The 20,683-nt window shown below is 38.5% G+C and overlaps 1 protein-coding gene across 5 annotated transcripts in view; it reads right to left on the bottom strand.

The window, feature by feature from the left end:
• The window catches only part of KIF15 (kinesin family member 15), a 68,766-nt gene that overhangs the window by 26,834 nt on the left and 21,249 nt on the right, over positions 1-20,683 (bottom strand). For 3 of the 5 annotated variants that reach the window (XM_012099496.4, XM_015102297.4, XM_027958082.3), the window contains exons 8-26: positions 20,043-20,252; positions 18,171-18,296; positions 17,711-17,833; positions 15,037-15,160; positions 14,421-14,497; positions 13,988-14,197; positions 12,914-13,091; positions 11,316-11,478; positions 10,430-10,571; positions 9,533-9,730; positions 8,590-8,697; positions 8,219-8,324; positions 6,609-6,774; positions 4,075-4,225; positions 3,828-3,913; positions 2,788-2,857; positions 2,321-2,407; positions 1,617-1,721; positions 715-837 (exon numbers count right to left, since the gene is read on the bottom strand). In XM_012099496.4, the coding sequence (XP_011954886.1) occupies positions 715-837; positions 1,617-1,721; positions 2,321-2,407; positions 2,788-2,857; positions 3,828-3,913; positions 4,075-4,225; positions 6,609-6,774; positions 8,219-8,324; positions 8,590-8,697; positions 9,533-9,730; positions 10,430-10,571; positions 11,316-11,478; positions 12,914-13,091; positions 13,988-14,197; positions 14,421-14,497; positions 15,037-15,160; positions 17,711-17,833; positions 18,171-18,296; positions 20,043-20,252 (2,553 nt within the window). The remainder of the gene's footprint in view (positions 1-714; positions 838-1,616; positions 1,722-2,320; positions 2,408-2,787; positions 2,858-3,827; positions 3,914-4,074; positions 4,226-6,608; positions 6,775-8,218; positions 8,325-8,589; positions 8,698-9,532; positions 9,731-10,429; positions 10,572-11,315; positions 11,479-12,913; positions 13,092-13,987; positions 14,198-14,420; positions 14,498-15,036; positions 15,161-17,710; positions 17,834-18,170; positions 18,297-20,042; positions 20,253-20,683) is intronic. The other 2 variants (XM_042236556.2, XM_042236555.2) reach the window with 1 other exon arrangement.

The following is a 20,683-nucleotide window of genomic DNA, read 5'->3' as shown; positions in this document are numbered from 1 at the left end:
TGGGCTCCCAAGTCTTTTATTACCTCATAACACATCTACCTCTTAAGCTAGACTGCATGCTTCGTGGTAAATAACTGTGTTTCAATCATTCTTCTATTCCCAAATGCAAAACAAGTACAGGTTGTATGGCAGGAGGGTTCAATAAATACTCGTTGAATTTGTTTCAAGGGTAGCAAGAAAACTATTTGTAAAGCAAGCACAAAGCAGTATACATAGTAGGCTCCATCAAGGTATACAGGACTAACCAAAAAATATTTCTGGAAGGATACGTGAGGATATTGTTTTATATATTTTGAAGTTTGAACCACATGACAGTACTGCTTAATTTTTAAAAAAATACATTTACATCAACAACAAAACAAAATCTGTTTTAGCTAAAACACAAGAAGCCACTCTGAGGTTAATCAGCCCTTCCTTTGCTCCCTGTTGCTGCCACTACATCCAAGTAAGGGTAATTTCCATTCTGCTTCCTTTTCAGAAGAGGGTCAGTTACAAGAACTTAGCATGGTGTTAGCACAAATGAATGAAGATAAATCAACTGAACAAAATATAACAAGCTTAGTGTTATCTACCAATTGTGTAACTACCTTAGGGAAAATGGTCCTAATTATGACTTACTCCTTTTAAAAAGTCTTATAATTTATTCATGAATATACACATAAACATATTGACAACTAAAAAAAGCAGAAAGAGTCATGATGTGTTAACATTTACCTCTATGTCCTCAGAGAGTATTCTCAGTTTCAGGGCTTCTTTGAGATCCAGAATCTCCGCTTCCTGTCTGTTAATCAATGCTTTGCTCTCTTCTTTGTCAGCCAAAGCAGAGTTGTATTTGCCCTACAGAAAAGAAAATTATGATACAAGATCTGTCTACCTTATTATCAGTTTATTTTTAGAGTAATACTACTCTAGTAACTGAAGAATGAGTCTGAGTTCTAAGATGTTGACCAGATTAACACATATTAGTTTAATAACTACTTGTTGAATGAAGGAATAGAACAGTAAATGTATAAATTCCAAAAGTGGAAAAGTCCTGCAGGTATCAGTGAAAATACATCTGGTTTTGTCATCTTTATCAGAAATCAGTATGGAGCGCAACAAGCTCCCTTTGGAGCAGAGGAATGAGGAACATTAACAGAAAAACTTTACCTTGACCCAAGGCATGGAGGAAGCATCACCATTTATATGCAGAAAAATTAAGCATTTACTTTAGGAAATGATAAAGTCCAATAATAGAAAAACAAACTCATTTTTTAAATCATTGACATTTCTGAACATCACTAAAATATGCTATTTTTTTTTTTTTAAGCAATTAAGGAACACCACATACCCTTAACCATCAGAGACAACAGCCAATCCGTTTCTGATCTGGTTTGGATCAGCAGTTCCCTACTGTGCAGAGAGCGCACTCTTCTCCAGGTCAGTGAGGTCTGAGAAACACTACAAGTGACTTTGCCTTCCTGAGAAGCACACAGCATGTTAGCATACTAAAGGCTCTGCAGGTTCTGCAGATACCCAAGCATGCTGAGCTTTCACCAGTACACAGAACCTTGCTTTTGTGTGAAGCTTTTGTGTCTTATGCTCAATTTTAATATCTCCTTGGCAAAAGAACTTACATTGATGTCCTCCAGTTCTTGCCTCAGGGTGTCTATTGTTTCTGTTTTCTCAGAGACTGAGGTTCTTAGCTCCTGGATCTGGCCCATAAGGTCAGTTACAACTTCCTAACAAAGACAGAGAGGTATCTTCATACCAAGTGACAGCAAAGAGGTCATTCTTTAATGATAAATAGTTTACCTTTCCAAAGGACAACAGAAGTCAATTTTATTTTAGCAGAATATCAGGTATCACATTACATTATTAATATCATCACATTATATTATCAATTTATATTTTAATGATTTTCTAGTATTTTCATCATTTGCATTGGTTTTATGAATGAATAAGAGCTGGACATAAAAGGAATGTATATCTAATTATATGTTCAGGCATACATATTCTAGTGAAAGCCAACACCAGGGATTTGAGTATTCACATCAGGGGACTGACAATCAATGAGAAAAGGTTGCATTAATGGCATCTTAGTTAAAGGGGGTAGGGATGTGTTTTAGAAACACTGCAGTTGTGACATAACAGTTGGCACTTCAAGTTATGAGGAAAGTTAACTTAAAAGACCTCATTCTCCAGGAACTTTGGAAGATGAGCACAGCCTAAATGCATACAGAAATGCTGGCTACCCATCACCTTGGGAGCAGGAAACCACAATGTGAAGGCAGCATTTATAAGGAATACACAGGGGGCTATAACCTCAACCTCTACCTACCTTGTCAGCATCTCTAGACTTCTCCAGAGAACTGATTACTTTTTCATTAGCACACAAAGTCTCCTTTAGTTTCTGTACTTTTGCCATCTATGGGGGGAAATTAATATTTTTAGAAAGAGCATTAAATCACAAAGTTAACCATGCACATATATCAAAAGAAAAAAAAGGAATTGAAATCTGCTTTTTGTATTAAACAGTATACACTAAGGTGTAATATTTGAAAATAAAAAGTTGAGCCAAAAGATAATGATTTTATGGTCTCCATCAGGAAGCCACCAACAAATTAATATTACAGCCATCTGGGGGTTAGAAAAAAAAGAGCTGAAAAGAATACAACCAACTCCATCTTTATATTACTAATATTCAATATCTGAAACAGAGAACAATTTTTATAACAAAACTATTTAGATATCAGGAATAAAAGTTACAAACTTCAAATTTCATAGTTAAGAGTATAGGATATCTACCTGCTGCTCACACTTGGCCATCTCTTTCTGCTTCTCCTGACGTACAGCTTCAAGTACTTCTAAGATTTCTCTAGAAAACAAGAATTATCTTCTAGTCATGACTCATTCAATGGAAACGGGAACTGAGTCCATTCATGAAAAAGACATTCAATGCAACTGAACTTCCTACACAGTGTTGCATTCCACTTGGATCAGAAATTTGAACTAGTTTCTTCAGTAGTTATTTAACGAGAATCCAGTTTCGTGCCAGGACAGTTTATTTTCCTCCAGAGTACTTAGGACTCCCTAACATAACATCGAGCATATATTTATCACTTATCTCTCATTTAAACCTCCTAAGGGTGGGGATATTTTGTTCATTGTCTTACCTCTAAATGTCCTGGCATTTACTAGAATAGTGCCTGGCTTGCTGGCTATCACTAAGCATCTGAATGAATGACTAAATGTTAACTGTCTTTCCCAGATAGATAAGAGTCACTACTGCATACCAAGAACTAGAAAAGAATCTGTCTCATAGTCAGAACTCTACAAGTATCTGCTGAATAAACTAACACAAATTCTTCTTACTAGAGTAATTATCCTACTGTTGGCTGAAACGAAGAGACTGAGAGATCACCAAGGAGAAGGACTCAGAGAGAGGGAAGAAAGACAATGGCATCCTAAGGACCAGAAGAATAAAGGAAGAGAGAGAGAAAGAACAGTAGAAAAGAATAGAAATAATTTCTACTGGTTTATAGCAGCAATAAACCAGTTCCCATCTTCCAATAATAAATACCATGATTTATTTATAGAAGGTCCCAAGTTCTGATCACCACCAATTGCTATTCATTTAAAAAATACTGTAGATAGTTATTAAATGTTTTGAAAAAATTAAGTTTCTCTACACAGCTATTTATACAAAAGAATCTGATATTCATTTTGAAATTAAAAAAAAAAATAACCTAACAGGCTATAGCAGTTTAAAAAAAGGCCCCACAAGATAAAGAATGTAGTAGTAAATGATATTCTAGTCAACCATGGGAAAGATAAATAGCACTCACTTAGAACTGTTTTCTTTATCTTCTTCAAATTGTAATAATAATTTGTTATTGCGTTCTTTTTCTGCCTCAAAAAGCTCCATCAAATTCTAAAAGACAATGTTATATTAGATTTTAACGTGTAGTCAACAAACACACGGAATACCTTCCACGTGGTAGCCACAATGGGCCATTACACAAGTCAGGAATAGGTCAAATAGTCATACATCCAGGACAAATTCATCAATAACCAGTACCTTTCTTAACTTACATTCAGATCAGATTTCAGAGTTTCATTTTCTTTTTTGCAGTTTTGGAGGCTTTTTGAAAGTTGGTCAATTTCAAACTTCATTACTTCTTGTAAGTTGTCATAGGAATCCTGTAGGCAGGTTTTGCTCTCAAGCAGCTTTTCATTTTCTAATCTTTATCAGGAAAACATTTTTACAAATGTAAATAGAGATGTTAAATGTAGTTCTGCTCGCCAGACTTATCTGCAGTTCACTGATCCCATTTACAGACCACTCCCAACTTACAGAAGCCTGACTGATGTAAAGCTTCTCACAGACTTGTGTGAAATGGTCATGGTGCACACACACCAGTGTGAGGGGGATGGAGAAGACAGGGTGAATGTGTCAGCCTGCAGCCACCTATTTCCTTATTCTTTCTCCATGGAGTCAACCAGACATGCTTAATTGATTGGTAATTTTGGGTGATGAGACTCATTTAGGGAGGTCCAGACCTAACCCCTTTGTAAGCCAAAGACTGGCCACTGACTTAATTTTGTTGCTAGCTCAACTCTATTCACTCAGCACATATTCTCCAAATCCAGGAAGACTTCAAGATGGCAAATGTGGCTTCGACCTGAACAAGAGAATAAATTCCTTCAGGATAGAACTATCTTTTTAAGTCACATGATTATTATTTACTGCTTTTTAGGTTTTCACCCTCTTATTCTGCTTCGCAACATACTGTGACACACTCAAACATCAAGAGTTCATCCAAGAACTAGTAAACAATGAACTGATCTCTGGACCACTCAAAACAGATGTCCCAGCTTGTATACAGGAGGCTAACAGATCTGGAACTATCTGGTTCCACAAACTCCAAGCAGAGCAGAAGCAGCAAATTATAAATTGCTAAAGACCATACATATAGAGAAGGGGAACATATACATTTATGATACAAATTGTATATATAAAACAGGTCAAATAATTCAAGAGTGCAAAAAGATCATACAAAATTCATTGATGACAAAGCCAAGGTAAGATTTCGTGATTTAGATGTTCGAAACAATGCCAGGTCTAAGAAAAAGGAACACTGATCACCAGCCTTGGTCCTGGCAGATGGTGCAGGGGAGTGGAGGCTGCACGAGCTCAGCACAGGGCCCCCCTCCACTGAAGGATGGCTGCCGGGCAAGAATGTGGGCCCAGCGCCACCCACTCATTGGATTTTGAAGAGGATTCTGAAATACGGATCTTTACAGGAAAGATCTCAATTTTTTAAATGTTATGCTTTTTTTTTTTTTTTTAAGTCACACTGGGGAACTTTCCTGGTGGCCCAGTGGTTTGGACTTCAAGCTACAATCCTTGGTTGGGAAGCTAAGATCCCACATGCTGTGCAGCATGACCAAAAAATTTAAAAAGATGAAAAGAAAAAGAAGTTAAAATTTCAAAAAAAGACCTGACCACCACACTGGTTAGGCAGGCCTCAAGTTTTTGTCCTCTATTTTTAATTCTTTACTGTATATTCAGAAACCACTCAAGCATTACAGATTTTACGTCTTTGAAAAGTCTATAAAAATGAAATTCAAGGTTGTCTATTAGTAGCCTTTCTAGAGTGAGGAGTCACACTCATATCACACTCAGAGCATCATGATCAAAATGTCCACTATTAAATTATTGCGATACTCGGGAAGTAGCATCAAAACCATAGGATAACTTTAAGTTATATTTTGCAAAAGGCTGAAATTAGTAAGAAAAAAAACCAACAGTGGAAACAAGCAGTTTACATCTTTAGGATTACTTTGTTTCAAGATGACCAGCACTAGACTAACTAGCCAGCCTCCGGTGTTCCAGTGGACTACTACTGATCTGGTCTACCCTGTACTGTCCAGTAAGAGCATACCCTTCCTTCTCGAGAGGGAACAGGCACATCACCCAGGCTGGGCCAACCCTTGGTAAATGACTGGTCCAAAAGTAAGCAGATGACTCTAACAAGAATAACCGCAATTTTCTCTGGGACTGATATATGGCAATTGAGAGACACTATTTCTTTGCAGGGATTGTTACACCAGAAGACAGAAGATGGAGCTGTCTGAGGCAGTCTGTTCCCTGTCAAAAAGAGGAAGGTTCTCAACAGCAGAAGAGAATGAGGGCAATACACAGAGGGAAAGAGAGAGCCGAAGGAGGGAAGAAGAGAGGAAGAAAAGCTTGGCAGGGGTGGTGGGCAGAGAAGGGCGTGCATACTGACACTATTGTTTGAGACTCAATCTAGTCTGTCCCTGAAACCAAAATCTTCTCTGGGGCTTCCCAGTATCAATAAATTACCATTTTTCCCCCTGTGGCTGCACATGCTGGGCCCCACCTGGAACAGAGTGCTGGGTCTTAGTTCCCTGATCAGGTGTCAATCCTGGGCCCTTAGCAGTGAAAGTACAGAGTCCTAACCACTGGGAAGCCAGGGAAGTCCCAGTAAATTAGCCCTGAATTTTTTAAACTAGCCTGAGTTGGGTAAACAGCACTTGTGCTTTAAGTAGTCCTAGGTGACAAGCCAATCAGGCAACTTGAAAACAGAACAGAACAACTCTACCTGACATTATCCAGTTGAAGCTGGACCTGCATGTGTCTTTCGGAAAGGCTGTTGAGTTCTTTCTCCTGACTCTCTCTGAATAAACTGTACTCCAGTTTCACTGAAGAGAGCTCCTTGTCTGCAGAATGAAGAACGACTCGCAGGTCATGTACCTCGCTTTTCAAAACTAAAACAAAGAACACAAAATAAATCTTAACAGGCTTTTTGTCACATGTGTTTTTACAAAATAGACAAATAAATTTGATAGGTACCCTTCACACAATCAGCAAAAACAAGCTGAAGAGACCATTTTGAATGTAAAAATGTTGAACTACTAAGTGGGAGGTATCCAGGAACACTGAGATTTCTATTTTCCTCCTCTCCCTCACCCGTGGACTTTGGTATGTTGTTTTAGTTGCTAAGTTGTGTCCGACTCCTATGACCCCATGGACTGTAGATGGCCAGGCTCCTCTGTCCCTGGAATTTCCCAGGCAAGAATACTGGAGTGGGTTGCCATTTCCTTCTCCAGAGCATCTTCCTGACCCAGGGATCGACCCTGCATCACCTGCATTGATAGGTGGACTCTTTACCTCTGAGCCACCAGGGAAGCCTGAATTCTGATATATTCCTATCCCCCAAAAAGTTAATATCTGACCTTCACATGTAGGTCATTTCATTTTTCTACATTTCTCCTATAGAATGTGCATCAAAATTCTTAATATAAGAAAAAATGCAAGAGATTTTAATATACTTTAGGTGACCTAATCTTTACTTATTGAAAACCCTTTGGAGATGTACCAGAACTTTCCAACATAGGTTAAACACTCTGGTCTTCTAAAAAATTTTTTAATTTTTAATTTTAATTCCAACTGGAATTAATTTTTAATTTTAATTCCAACTGGAATTAAAACTGGGCAACTTTTAAACAGATCAAACAAAAGAGAATGGCTCTCTTTTTTGTCTTAGTAAACTACTGTAAATACTTTGATAAAAGGAGACATAAACTGGAAAAACTGGGAATTAAATGACATTCCCACATCTACAAATATAGACAGATATATAATTTATGCTTTTTTTTTATCACTACTAAAACTCTTAAAACATTTGTCATATGCATTTAAGACACTGCATTTTCAAAGTGGTCTTCAAACTTCAAGCGATCATTTGTATCATTTTTTTGAGAGCAGTCTTGGAGAAAATGACCCTTTATATTACTATTACTCATCACTGCTGCTGCTGCTGCTAAGTGGCTTCAGTCGTGTCCGACTCTGTGCGACCCCAAAGACGGCAGCCCACCAGGCTCCTCTGTCCCTGGGATTCTCCAGGCAAGAATACTGGAGTGGGTTGCCATTTCCTTCTCCAATGCATGAAAGTGAAAATGAAGTCGCTGCTCAGTCGTATGACTCTTCACGACCCCATGGACTGCAGCCCACCAGGCTCCTCCATCCATGGGATTTTCCATGCAAGAGTACTGGAGTGGGGTGCCACTGCCTTCTCCATTACTAATCTAGTCTAATTTAAAACAAACAGGACCAACCAACTAAAAACACAGACACAACACTAAGCCATATCAGTAAAAAGTTATTGAATTACAGCATTCAGATTAGGAAGCTCCCAGTGTTCAGACTCACAGTCATTCTTGGTCTGTGTGTCTTGAAGCTGCTTTTCAAGGACGTTCAACTGAGAGAGATGCTCCAGCTGCTGTTTGGTCCAATCAGTTCTTTCTGATGAGAAAAGCTTTGGGAAAGAGATCAATTTACTGGAAGAGGAATACTGGCAAGCTAAAACACACACCAAACAATCACTTTGTTTCTGTTTTTCAAATGCAGTTTTAAATTCAGACTAGGGGTGTGCGTCTCCTTTTCAGAGGAGTCGCTGAAATAACAAAGTAAGAGAATACAACTCAAAGAGACCTTGACCCAAGCTTCCTAAGTCACTGCCTTCCTGGCAGGTTCTTACTTTGAGGTTCAGACATTTTCTGAGGTCACGCTTGCAATCTTACCTCCTGCATCTGAGTAGAATGATGTTCTAGTTTGTCAATCTGCTGCTGAAGCTTTACATTTTTATGCTCTTCTTCATCCAACTTGACTTGAAGGGTACTCATTTGTTCCTGCAACACAAGAACTTCAGGGGTCAGAAATTCTTTTAATGCATCTCAAACATTCCACCATTTCTCCTGCATTAAAAAATACACAACGCAAAACCTCATATGGACAAAGGTATCAAAAGCCAGTATGGAGCCAAAAAACGACTATACTGATGATTTCTCATGGTTCAGAATTATACTCGTGGCCTGTCAAAGTTGGTAATTTGAAGCACAAAGGAAAGAAGCAATTAAAATTAAAATCAAAGACTAAATCAGAGCCATCTTAAGACTTCTTTGATGCTTCCTCAAGCCTTTATCGAGTGACCTCACCAGAAAGGCCTCCATGTCCGTGAAAGGTAAACTTTCAGAATTTGCGGTGATGTAGCTTCAAAGCTTACTAGACAGTAGAAAAACTTGTACAAAAAATAAATCACTGAATTCTGAGGTCAACAAACTTCATGTGTTATTTCAAATATACGGAAAGCTGTCTAAAATTTGAACTATCATAAGATTCTTGCAAACTATTTCATCTTCTTTAGCATATATAATAGTGTGTCTTATAAATCAGTTCTAGAACTACAAGCTAGAGGCCAACTGGTCTTTTTAAACACAAGAGAACCAAACCCCAAGGAGACCAGAAGGTGACTTGCTAAATGCTGGATTAAACGGACAAGAGAAGGCTGATTTCTAACCCAAGGACCTTACATCCTTAAAAAGATAGATCATTAAAAAAAAAAAAAAAAAAGATAGATCATTTTGATACTAAACAGGTTCAAACACTGCAGATTACCAAAGAGTTAAAATGATAAAGAAAATTTATTGAAGTGAAAGTCTATTTCTTTCTAAAACTGAACATTACCTGCACCATTCTCAGCTCTTCGGAAATGGCTTCAAAAGCTTGTTCACTCATCTCAGGAGGCACTGGCTCATTTAAGATATCATTATCCAAGTTGCTAGACTTCTGGGTTTGCGCAGAGCCAAAGCTCTCTGGTTCAGGGCTGAACTTCAGTAGTGGCCGAGACCTAAGTTGATAAGCCTTGGTTGGTGTTGTTATGATCTGCAGCAAAAAATTATTAGGAAAACAACATTAGCACACATGAAAAGAATAACTTATTTAGTAATTATGTGAACAGAGAATAAAATTACAATTCTATTTATCAAGAGAATAGAAAAAGTATCCTTGAGAGCCAGCACAGAAGAAAGGCCCATGTGGAAACAAATTTATCAATTCAAAGCAGTCTCAAGCAAAACTGTCATAAGATTTTTAAAAATAAAACTTGATAAGTCGACACAAAAACTTCATACAAAAAAACAAATGTGCAATAAGTCACTATTAAAAAGAACAATTTAGGGAGACTTCCCTGGTCAACATAAAAATAAAAGGGTATGGTCATAAAAACAATGCATCGTTATCATGTTATCAGTCAGAACACTGGGAGAAAATACAAAGTCCAGAAACAGAACAATTCATATATGGAAAGTTCAAATTAGTAAGGAAAGTAAGGTTGATTTTAAAAAAAGGTAAACCCAGAGGTCATGCCAGTTAAAAATAAAATAGCAGGGACATTCCTGGTGGTCCAGTAGCTAAGAGTCAGCCCTTTCAATGCAAGGGGCCAGGTTCATTCCCTGCTCAGGGAACTAGGTCCCACATGCTGCAAGTAAGAGTTTGAATGCTGCAACTAACATCCAGCACAGCAAATAAATAAATATTAAAAAAAAATTTAGACACCACTGATTTAAGCTGCAGATTACCTACCTTCAGTGTTTCAGCATGAATTTTACTCAGTTGAGAAACTTCTTGCCGCTGGCAGACTTTTGTTGCTTCCAAAAGGTTTTCAAGATTAAGGTTCGCTTTTTGCAAAGACTGAATCTCTGATTCTAATTCCACCTGCCTTTTTCTAATAGATAAGATAAAATGGAGTATTTCAGGTAATAAGGAATGCCATACATTTGTAGGGTAGTTTATACTCTCACATAATTTTATAATTATTCCTTTAATCAGAGACTTTGGCAGATTAATACCCTCATTTTCCAACTGGGTGAGGTACAGTTCAGAGATTGATGACTGTTTAAAGTATTCAACTAGCAAATGGTATGCTCCAACTCAAAAGCCCAAATAATTCAACAACAATTCCATGTGACACATTATTTTTAAAACAAATATTTCTTTATCTTTTAGAACAGGATTAATCTTAGTTACATATAATATGAAGGTGGTTTATCTGCTTTCCTTTATACAGTATATCAAGAATGTTAACAAAACTGTAATTTCTAAAAATACCAATATAATTCATAACAGCAATGATTTAAATTTTGTGGTCAGATAAAGAATTCACAAATGAGTTTAACAGATACTCATCTCAATAGGTATATCCCTCAAAAGATTTGTATCACCTAGTTTACTAAATATATTATTAAAGACTAGAAGTTTAGGTCAATTGTACCTCAGTTTTTTAAAAATGACTGAAGAAAAAGAAAAGAGCAAGATGCAAGCCCTTTTGCTTCATGTCAAAACAAGTTAGCTGCTATATTAGAATATTTAAGGTAAATGCTCAACTAAAATCCTAACCAGGTTAAACACTAGACAAACCAACATTAAAGGATACTGAAACAGCAAGTATGAATGTGTATTTATACTTTACCTAGTTAGCTCTTTGAATTCCTCATACTCTTGCTTTGAATTACTCAGCTCTGTGTGAACTTGCAGGAGTTGCGCTTTTAACTTCTCAGTGTTCACTAATAAACTCGGCTCTTTCAGAGCTTTTGGGGAGTATCCTTGCTGACCTGATAAGGAAACAACCTGGCCTTTGAAAGACAGAAAATCACAGAATATAATTTCTAAGTTCTCTGCCAAGTATCAATTTTGAAGCACAAGGAGGAAAAACAAAAAATCAGTGGAAAATGAACCCTAACATACAAGAGCCTGTAACTCAAGAGGAAACAAGATACAACAGAATGTGTTGAAGAGTATTAAAAGTTGTTTTTGTGAAGCTGTGAAGCAACAGGATGAACGGGCATATTTAAAGCAACACTTTTTCCATTAAGAGAAAAGAACAAATAGTGACTGAAGTATAACACCCACACTGCTGGATAGAGAAGTCTCATCAGTTGAATTTTGCATGAATTAGTGTCAGCAGTCAATGAATTTTTAGCAAAGGAGATAAACAGTAAAGGCAGCCAGTCCAAAGATCTTGGTATCATCTACCAAGTAGAAAATACTGATTTTTAGGAATTCCTTAGATGACTGAATTTGTTGAAGACAGTATCACTGAGTTTCAGTATGGGAAAATACCACATAAAAATTGTTCAGAGAATGACGTTTAGAAGCTAGTGAGGTCTAGAGATTACCATTAGTATCTTTGGAAGAAAGTTAAGGTACTATTGAGGCCAAAATAGCCAATGAAATATAGAGCACTGTAGGATATATAATACAAAGAATCTGATTTTAACTTTACATCTAAAATCATGGTCTCTCTACAAGCCATATTCCAAGAATTTTATTCTTTTGTTAATTCATAACAGAATGGAAAAAGGCTTGGAAAAGGAAATTTAAAAAAGCATTTTTTTCTTTATCATTGCAGTATAAAAAGATTAGAATTATCTTCATTTCAACTAAATTCATTTCAACCTAAAAAGAAACGAAGACTGAAATATATGATAAAAGGCCACGAAAATACTCAAAGAATGAGCAAACACAGACTGTCACCAAATCCCATAGCATTAATACCAGTAGCTGCCAAGCCTGTAAGTTAGATTAGTACTAACTAAACCACTTTTCAGAGAGTAACAGTAAACTTAAAGAACTAATGTGTAACTAACAGAACCGAGGGGCAAGATGACTCGCAAACAAAACATCAGGATCAAAAACTGTGCTGGCTGGACCGTGCGTCTGACCACTCTGACCAATCTCTCACACCATATAGTTGTTCATCATGGGGATAAACATCTCAGCTCTACAGTCATTCAGATTGTCATTAGTTAAGCACTTTTCAAATACTTAGCAGAGGAAAATTCCATTTAATAAAAATGTAAAGTATCAAGATCTGTAAGACAGAGATATAGGAGTATTCCCTTGCTCATGGGTATCTATTAGCCTACATGAAGAATAAGTATGTATATAGGAAATTTGCACACCAAGTCTGGAGGCTAAAGTGCAAACCCTCAGGGCAAGGCAATATCAAGGTCCTTATAAACAATCTCCCTGCCCCTAGAAGACATGTTTACAACAATCATGTCTTACTTTTGTCATTTTTCTCTGTTCCAGATACTTCGAAGAAGGCTTTTTCCAGGACTGCAATGGTCTGGGCATCCATTTCGTGGGCTCTTTTCACAGGCTCTAACAGTCTCAGTCTTCTGTTCTCCTCCCTGAGGGAATGATTTTCCATAGCATATTTTGCCACTCTGGGGTGGTGCTCTATCTGTGACATGGAAGAATTAGAGACATATATTTACAAATGTGACCATTTTAGAGAACAACTTTTTCTGAAAACCAACAGAAAACACTGTGGACACCACAGCAAATATGGAGCATCTCAGTTTTTATGATCAGACTGAATATGTGCATATCCTACAACTCTCAGGTCTATGTTTGGGTCTGAAAATTCAAAACTTCTCCATCTGCTCTTGGAACTCACCCAGACACCTTCAATAAGCATATGGGGTGTACCCTGTGGCAGACTCTTCATGCAAGGGAGACTGCTTCAATTAACACATGAAAATAATAAGAAAACTCTCTACTGACTACAGCGGAATGCCCCTCAAGATATAGTAAATGAAAAGGTTGAGGCACAAAAAAGTGTATATGGTAGCTGTCTATTGTGCACAAAAGGAATAAAAGCCAAAATATCTGTATTGGTCTGAAAATGCATAAAAACCTCTTGAAAAATGTACACTCTGCTAAGAGATTATCTTTGTTTCTTAATAATGTGCCTGGTGTCAACTATCCATCCTCCCAGGGAAAAGGAAAAACAATAAAACTTTGATGAGCTCAACTGCAAACTGACTCTGATAACCCCAACTGCCCCTGGAAGGAACTGTACCTGGCCTGCCGGGGCTGAGTGCTATGGCAGCAATATCACAACTTCCTCCCTCTTCCCTGCAGGTTTTACTATTTTAGAAAAATGGGATGTGTGTGTGTACGCACATATGTAGTGGGGTGGGGGGCTGTTTGAATTATATAATGATACTGTCAGTTCAATTCATTTAACTCACTTTCTCTTGCATTACATTACAAGAATTTGCTGACCAGTTTGGTGACTGACTTATACTTGTCCTGAATCTCTTTTTAGAATTACTGTGAATGTCACGTACTCACTTGTTCTCGCAGAGTTTGAATCTCATCCCTCAGTTCCGAAAGCAAACGGTCCTGCTCCTCGGGCAGAAAACTTCCCCGGGATTCCTTATGGAGCTTTTCCAGGCGCATTATTTGATCCTCTCGGAATTTCACGATCATTTTATTCGACTGAATGAATTTTTCTTTTTTGAGGGTGAGATCTTCCAATTGCATAACTTTTTCTACCAGAGACTTCAGAAGTTCAAAATTTGATTAGACATAAAAAAATCTGGGCTTCCCTAAATTTCCACAAACCAAGCAACAAACACTAACTTCACATTTAATTTCAAAGTCAAAATTAAGTGTTTCAGTCTTCCTTTGTTTTACTGACTTTTGCCATTTATTTTACTCAGAAAAGTTCCATACAGTGAAAGCCTAAAATATCTTGAATCCCCTTTATAGTAAAGTTTCCTACCTTCTTTTCCTGTTCAGATTTCTTAAAGAACAACATTGCCTCTCGGAAATACTTGATGTAGTTAGTCTCATCTTTATCTGTAATGGGTCCAGTAAAAAACAAAAGGAAATAGGGAAAATGTTTTCTCTCTCAAATTTTAAGAATAAGCAATGAGCTGGAATAGCCTTTGATGGACTGCTCTCTATTACTCTAAAAGAATCAGACTCTCATCACCACATGATGAATTTCAAATTAACTCAGTCTACAAATTAGCTATTCTTTGAAGAAAAAAGTCTCTGATATCCAATTTAGTAAACATATAAAGATTACATATGACAGAATCCAGAAGTGGATCTGAGTGATTTACTAGTACCTCTTTTTTTAAGCACTTATTAGGGATGCATTTTCAAAATTACTTCTACACCCCTCTCCCACCACATCTCACAGAACTCAGCACCTGCAGTAACTGTGAATTCTGTAGTAACCACGTCTGGTTTCTATGCAGGTGAAATAAACAGGAACAGACACTCGTGGGAAATCTGGATAGCCATACAGTGCTGTGCCTGTCATCAGAGGGTTCCCATACTACATCCACACCCAGATCTCCTCAGCTTAAAGTACACTGAGCTCATCTTACCTACGGTGTGCAAGCTTTCTGGTAGCATCTGCCCTGCAGTAAGCTGGGCCAGTTGCTCTTTGAGTCTCTTCACTTCAGCTTGGAGCTGGGTCACGTTTCCTTGCGTGTCTTCATTTACCACTGCCTGTTCAAGAATTTTTTTTTTTTTACCATTAAAAGAATGCTTTATGAGTCATATAATCTTGTGTTTATATTTGTTTGTATGGTCTGGAGTATATGTATATTTGTTTTGTATGGTTTGTTTATATGGTTTGTATGGATGAAGACCAAACAAATTGACACTTGCCTCTCACCAAGAGTCTGCAGGCTTCCAGAATTGGTGTGCTGGCGGGAGGGGAGGCTTTTTTTCCCTGTGCCATCACGCCTAGGACCAGAGATCTTTCCCTCCCCTCCCTATGCCCCACTTAGGTCTCTCATCTGTTTACTAGCCCTGGGCCTTGCTGGGATAGTTCACTCCTGAAGTGAAGTGAAGTGAAAGTCACTCAGTCGTGTCTGACTCTTTGTGATCCCACGGACTATACAGTCTATGGAATTCTCCAGGCCAGAATACTGGAGTGGGTAGCCTTTCCCTTCTCCGGGGGATTTTCCCAACCCAGGGATCGAACTGGGGTCTCCTGCATTGCAGGCAGACTCTTCACTGAGTTATCAGGGAATCCCGGTTCACTACTGGCATCAGCATATATGCACCTAACACTGCTTCTTCCTGCGACCGACAGCCCCATCCCATCAAGAAGGGCAAACACCTCCCTTGGTGTCACCTCCCCCTGTCTTTGCTCACTAAAGAGGGGTGAGAACTGCAGGGCTGGCCTGAGCTCCCCTGGCTCCACCCTCTCCAGAGAAATTCAACCCTGTGTCTTCCTAACAGTCCTCATAGAGGGGAAGGTAGTTTGACAACTCCATTTGTGTTTTATTATCACAGTAAATGCTCTTTCAAAGAAATGTCTTCTATCAGAAGGCTTCTAAGGAGTTTACAGTCTCACAAAACCCACGTGGTGTTAACAAGACTCAAGAGCTAATGGGACTTCGCTGGTGGTCCAGTGACTAAGACTCAGTACTCCCAATGCAGGGGGCCTGGGTTCTATCCCTGATTAGGGAACTAGATCCCACATGCCACAACTAAGACTTGGCAGAGTCAAAAAACTTTTTAAAATAATAATAATAAAAAAAAAAGGCCAAGAGCTGAGTACCAACCAAATCAAATACCCAATACTCCAGAGTGAGAGGGAAATCTCTGACAGCCCCAAGCTTCCCATGTTCCTCTCTTAGGCTGGGTCTGCCCACTGGGAAGGACTGTTCACTCTTAAGTCTCCAATATCTGAGTCACTTTTCCCTGGGAGGCTGCAGCAGAGGACTTACCATTGATAGTGACTAGTATAAGGTTCCTAGTTTTCTTATTTCATATGTTAAGAAGTCATTTCCAGTTGCTTCTGCTTCTTAAGGACAGCCTCATCACAAGGCACTCCTATACACTATGACATCACAATCTCACATTGGTGATGTCATAATTCTAATTATCCCTGCCGCTTTCCATTCTCCAAAAACTTCTAGTAAGTCCCAAGAGATAGGGTCAGGAAATGCTAATGATTTCTCTTCCTTGTATTAGAGATATCCTACAAAGAGGTCATAATCCAATCAAATGACTGAGTAACCAGACCCATACTCTTCTGACTTATCCAACGGAAGAAGCATCATGAACCTCTTTGCTTTTACCATGATGAGATGATCAGGGAATCTATTTTGTGGGGCAAGAATGACCACTGTCTCCTTTGAAAGAGAAAGGAAATTAATTTGCTAATATATGCATTTTGATTCTTCTGTTTAGAACCAAAGAGGCCTCCAACCAAACCTCTCCAAAACAAGCGGGGAACTCCTTGGTCTTTTGACACTCTGCACCTGGGGTTAGCCAAGTGCTGCTTGACCATAGCTGTCCTCGTGTTTACACAGCATCTACAGCTGCTTTCTTACTAAAAAAAGCAGAGATGAGTAGTTGGGGCAGAGACCATACAATCCACAGTCCAAGAAGCTGCAATTATTTATCACTTGGACCATTTACATGAAAACGTTTTGGACCACCTGTACAAGAATATCAAATAAACTTTATTTTTTTTCCTCTTTCTTTTTGGCCATGCTGTGCAGCATGTGGGATCTAGTTCCCAGATCAGGTATCAAACCCACATCCCCTGAAGTGGAAGCAGAGTCTTAACCACTGGACTGCCAGGGAAGTCCCAGAAACTTCCGGTATAGAAAGAAAAACAAGGAAACCCTGGAGTTACAGACAACTTGAAAGACAAAGTTTGTCAAGGTCATCAAAATTATTTTCCTAGTGGATCCTCTCACCCTTAGCACCCAGCTCTGCTAGCATAGTTTAGGTACATAAATTTAGTCTCCAACCCAATTACAAAGGAAAAACTTTCCCTTCCCTTAAGAAAAAACAGGCCAAATAATAATGACCATAAGACCTAATCTAGGTCTCAAATTACACGATCTATACAGAAGGCTAGGAAAGATGAAAACAGAAACCTTGCTTACAGTTAGGCTTTCACAACAGAGAAATAAATAAAAGCTAATGCTAATTTCAGGGCAATTACAAAAGTGCCAGCTTCAATATATTTTAATATATATTTATTATACTTTAATATATTTTAAATTTACTTAAATATACTCAGTATTTTACCTTATTTTTAATCAGCTTGGCTCTTTGAGCAAAATTAAGTGTTGATAGGGTTTCACCAAAACACCTAGATCCAGGATGAACATTTGCAATTATGACTGTTTTGGCATTACCTCCAAGGGAATCCTGTTTAATGATATAAATGGCACACATTTCAGGGGAGAAACCAAAAGATACGACATAAACGAACCTATCTATGAAACATAAACAGACTCACAGATGTAGAGAACAGACTTGTGACTGTCAAAGGGGAGGGGGGTGGGGGAGGGAAGGACTGGGAGTTTGGTATTAGCAGATGTAAACTATTATACATAAGATGGATGAACAACAAGATTCTACTATATAACACAGGCAACTATATTCAATACCCTGTGATAAACCATAAAGCAAAAGAACATTAAAACAGAATGTCATAGTGAGCATAACCAAAAAAGGGGCTCAGGAACCCAGTGATCTACTTTACCCGGAGTAAGAAGGTAAGTTTGGAGTCTCTGTAGCAAATATGTCTCTGTTTTCCATTACCCACATCGACAAGCGCAGTAATCACCTGGCCCAGGCAGCTCAATGATCGGTTTATGTTCCCTGCTTCCTAGGGTGTTAGGGGAAAAGGACAAAAATTGAGATGCACTGATTTCTTTTTAGTAATTTGAATTAAAATATACCTAGCAGGGTGGTAAGTCTGAATGGAAAGGCAAGACAGGGACAATGTTAGTTAAGGGTAAGTAACTTCTCAGCAAAAAAGATGTCCTCAACTGTGCCCTAACCTTCTCCTATTGAGGCACACACTGCAATTCTAATACTATTCAAATTCAAACATAAAAATCATTGAAGGAAAAAAAATACTGTTATCAACTCATGATTGTAATAGTTTTCAACTGACCTATAGGCAGGGATAAAATCAAGAAGAGAATAGATGAAAACATGTTAAAGTAGTAAATTACAAGCATATTCTTCAAGCCTTTTTTAATGTTAAAATGTTTGCTACATTGTAAAGGTATGGTAACTAACATCCCACTCCCATGTCCCACAAAGCTATTAGTGAACATATTATAGATAAGAGAACATTCACTCTAATTCTGTAAATTCGAATTTACATATATCAAATGTAAATTAGAATTTACATTTATTATATGTAAACATAAAATGTCCTTAAAAGAGTGGTTTGGGGAGGAAAATGTTTGGGTTAAACCTTTTACTTTAGGCAGTGTATTTTTGATAACTGAGTCTGCAGAGATGGGAGTATAGAAAAAAGAGAAGAGAAATGGAAAGTATTAAGCAAGATGCACTGAGTTCAGAGCTGCCACACTGTTACCATTCTTAAAAGTGGTTTAGGGCCACAGTCGCGAGCACTGTCTGTGGAGCTGGACTACTGCTTGAATCTCAGCTCAACTCAATCACGTGCCCCTGGAAAATTTACTTCTGTTTCTTCAAAATAGAAAGGATAATAGTATCATGCCCTCGAATTCTTAGGAAGAATAAATAGTTTTATATGAAGCATGTAGAATAGACCCAGCATATGTCCTATTATGAACATATGCTATTTTTCTTTGCTTTATGTCACCATGAAACACAAATGTGAGACAGCCTGAAGCTGTCTGAGAGCTCAGGAGGCTCAAATCCTCGCTTTCAAGGCAAACAGCACACTCTCCTCCACCATTTCTGACTCTTGGCTCTCTGCACCCATATACCCTAACATGTGGAATCACACACTTTGTTGACAGTACAGGTCACAATACACATGCACGTGTGCTTGCTCGCTTCAGTCACATCCAACTCTTTGCGGCTATATGGACTGTAGCCTGCCAGGCTCCTCAATCCAATGGAATCTCCAAGCAAGAATACTGGAGTGGGCTGCCGTACCCTCCTCCAGGGGATCTTCCCTGACCCAGGGACTGAACCCACGTCTGCACTGCAGGCAGATTCTTTAACCACTGAGCCACCTGGGAAGACCACAACGCGTATATACGTTAGTAGTTCACATTGCCGAGAACCTCTGGTAATGCCTTAACCTAGAATGAAGTCCTTAACCCTTAACTCAAGAACTACTTCTTTCCCATGCTTCCCCCACGTACGGGGCATGTCATGTCCTCCTTCCTCTGAACCCTGCTACCACTCATACCATCGGCCCTTTTGGGTGACAGTGAATTCAAATACTCTTGCTCCTGACACTTGTCATATCCCATGTATGTTTATTGTCCCTACACTACAACAGAACTTTCTATACCTTTAGGATAGAACCAATTTCTTAATGCTTTGTAGCCATCAAAATACTGAGCTTGGTATTGACTTCTAATTCTCAGTCAAGTTGAACTGAAGACCGTAATTCCAATCTTACCTTTAATCTCATGCCTTCTGCATGGGTGTCCTTTTGCCTTTCAGATCCTGCCAAATCCACCAGATTGAGAAGGGAGGTCCGTATATTCACAGTTTCATGGCTTTTCTCCATTGACTCTATTGTAATTGTAAAGACTGCGTGAGACCTAGAGGATTCTCTATTCATTGATGTCGAGGCGACACGTCTGTTTCTCCACCCTCCAGACAACACCTAGGCAAAAGGAAAATACACGATCACAACTTCCACGTTTTCACAACAGCTACAAACATCAGCAGGAAATCTGTAGAGGGTGGTGTGAGACTACTGGTCTACTGAGGAACATATGCACGTATGCACGCTAACTTTCCTTTCCCTTTCGTTTCTTGTTTCTTCTCTAGGTCATGAGACCAAACAAGCAGGAGATCAGAAGGCATAGGATCTAGAATGGGTTTTGCCATTTCTCTATTTGTATCAACGCAAGTCGTAAAATCTCTCTAAACCCTTTTCCCAAACTATGAGAAGTCAGATAAAGTAAATCTCAAAATTACCTTCAAGCCCAAAGCTTTGTCAGTCCTTTTGGTCTACGGAGTATTTGTTTTTACTTCCTATTCTGCCAGGAGCCGGCACAGGAGATCCCACCCATGACAAGGTCATGCGGAGAG

The sequence above is a fragment of the Ovis aries genome, chromosome 19, assembly GCF_016772045.2.
Source record: "Ovis aries strain OAR_USU_Benz2616 breed Rambouillet chromosome 19, ARS-UI_Ramb_v3.0, whole genome shotgun sequence".
Classification (NCBI taxonomy): Eukaryota; Metazoa; Chordata; class Mammalia; order Artiodactyla; family Bovidae; genus Ovis; species Ovis aries.
Note: the sequence above shows the minus strand (reverse complement) of the source record. Positions and strands in the feature narration are given on the sequence as shown.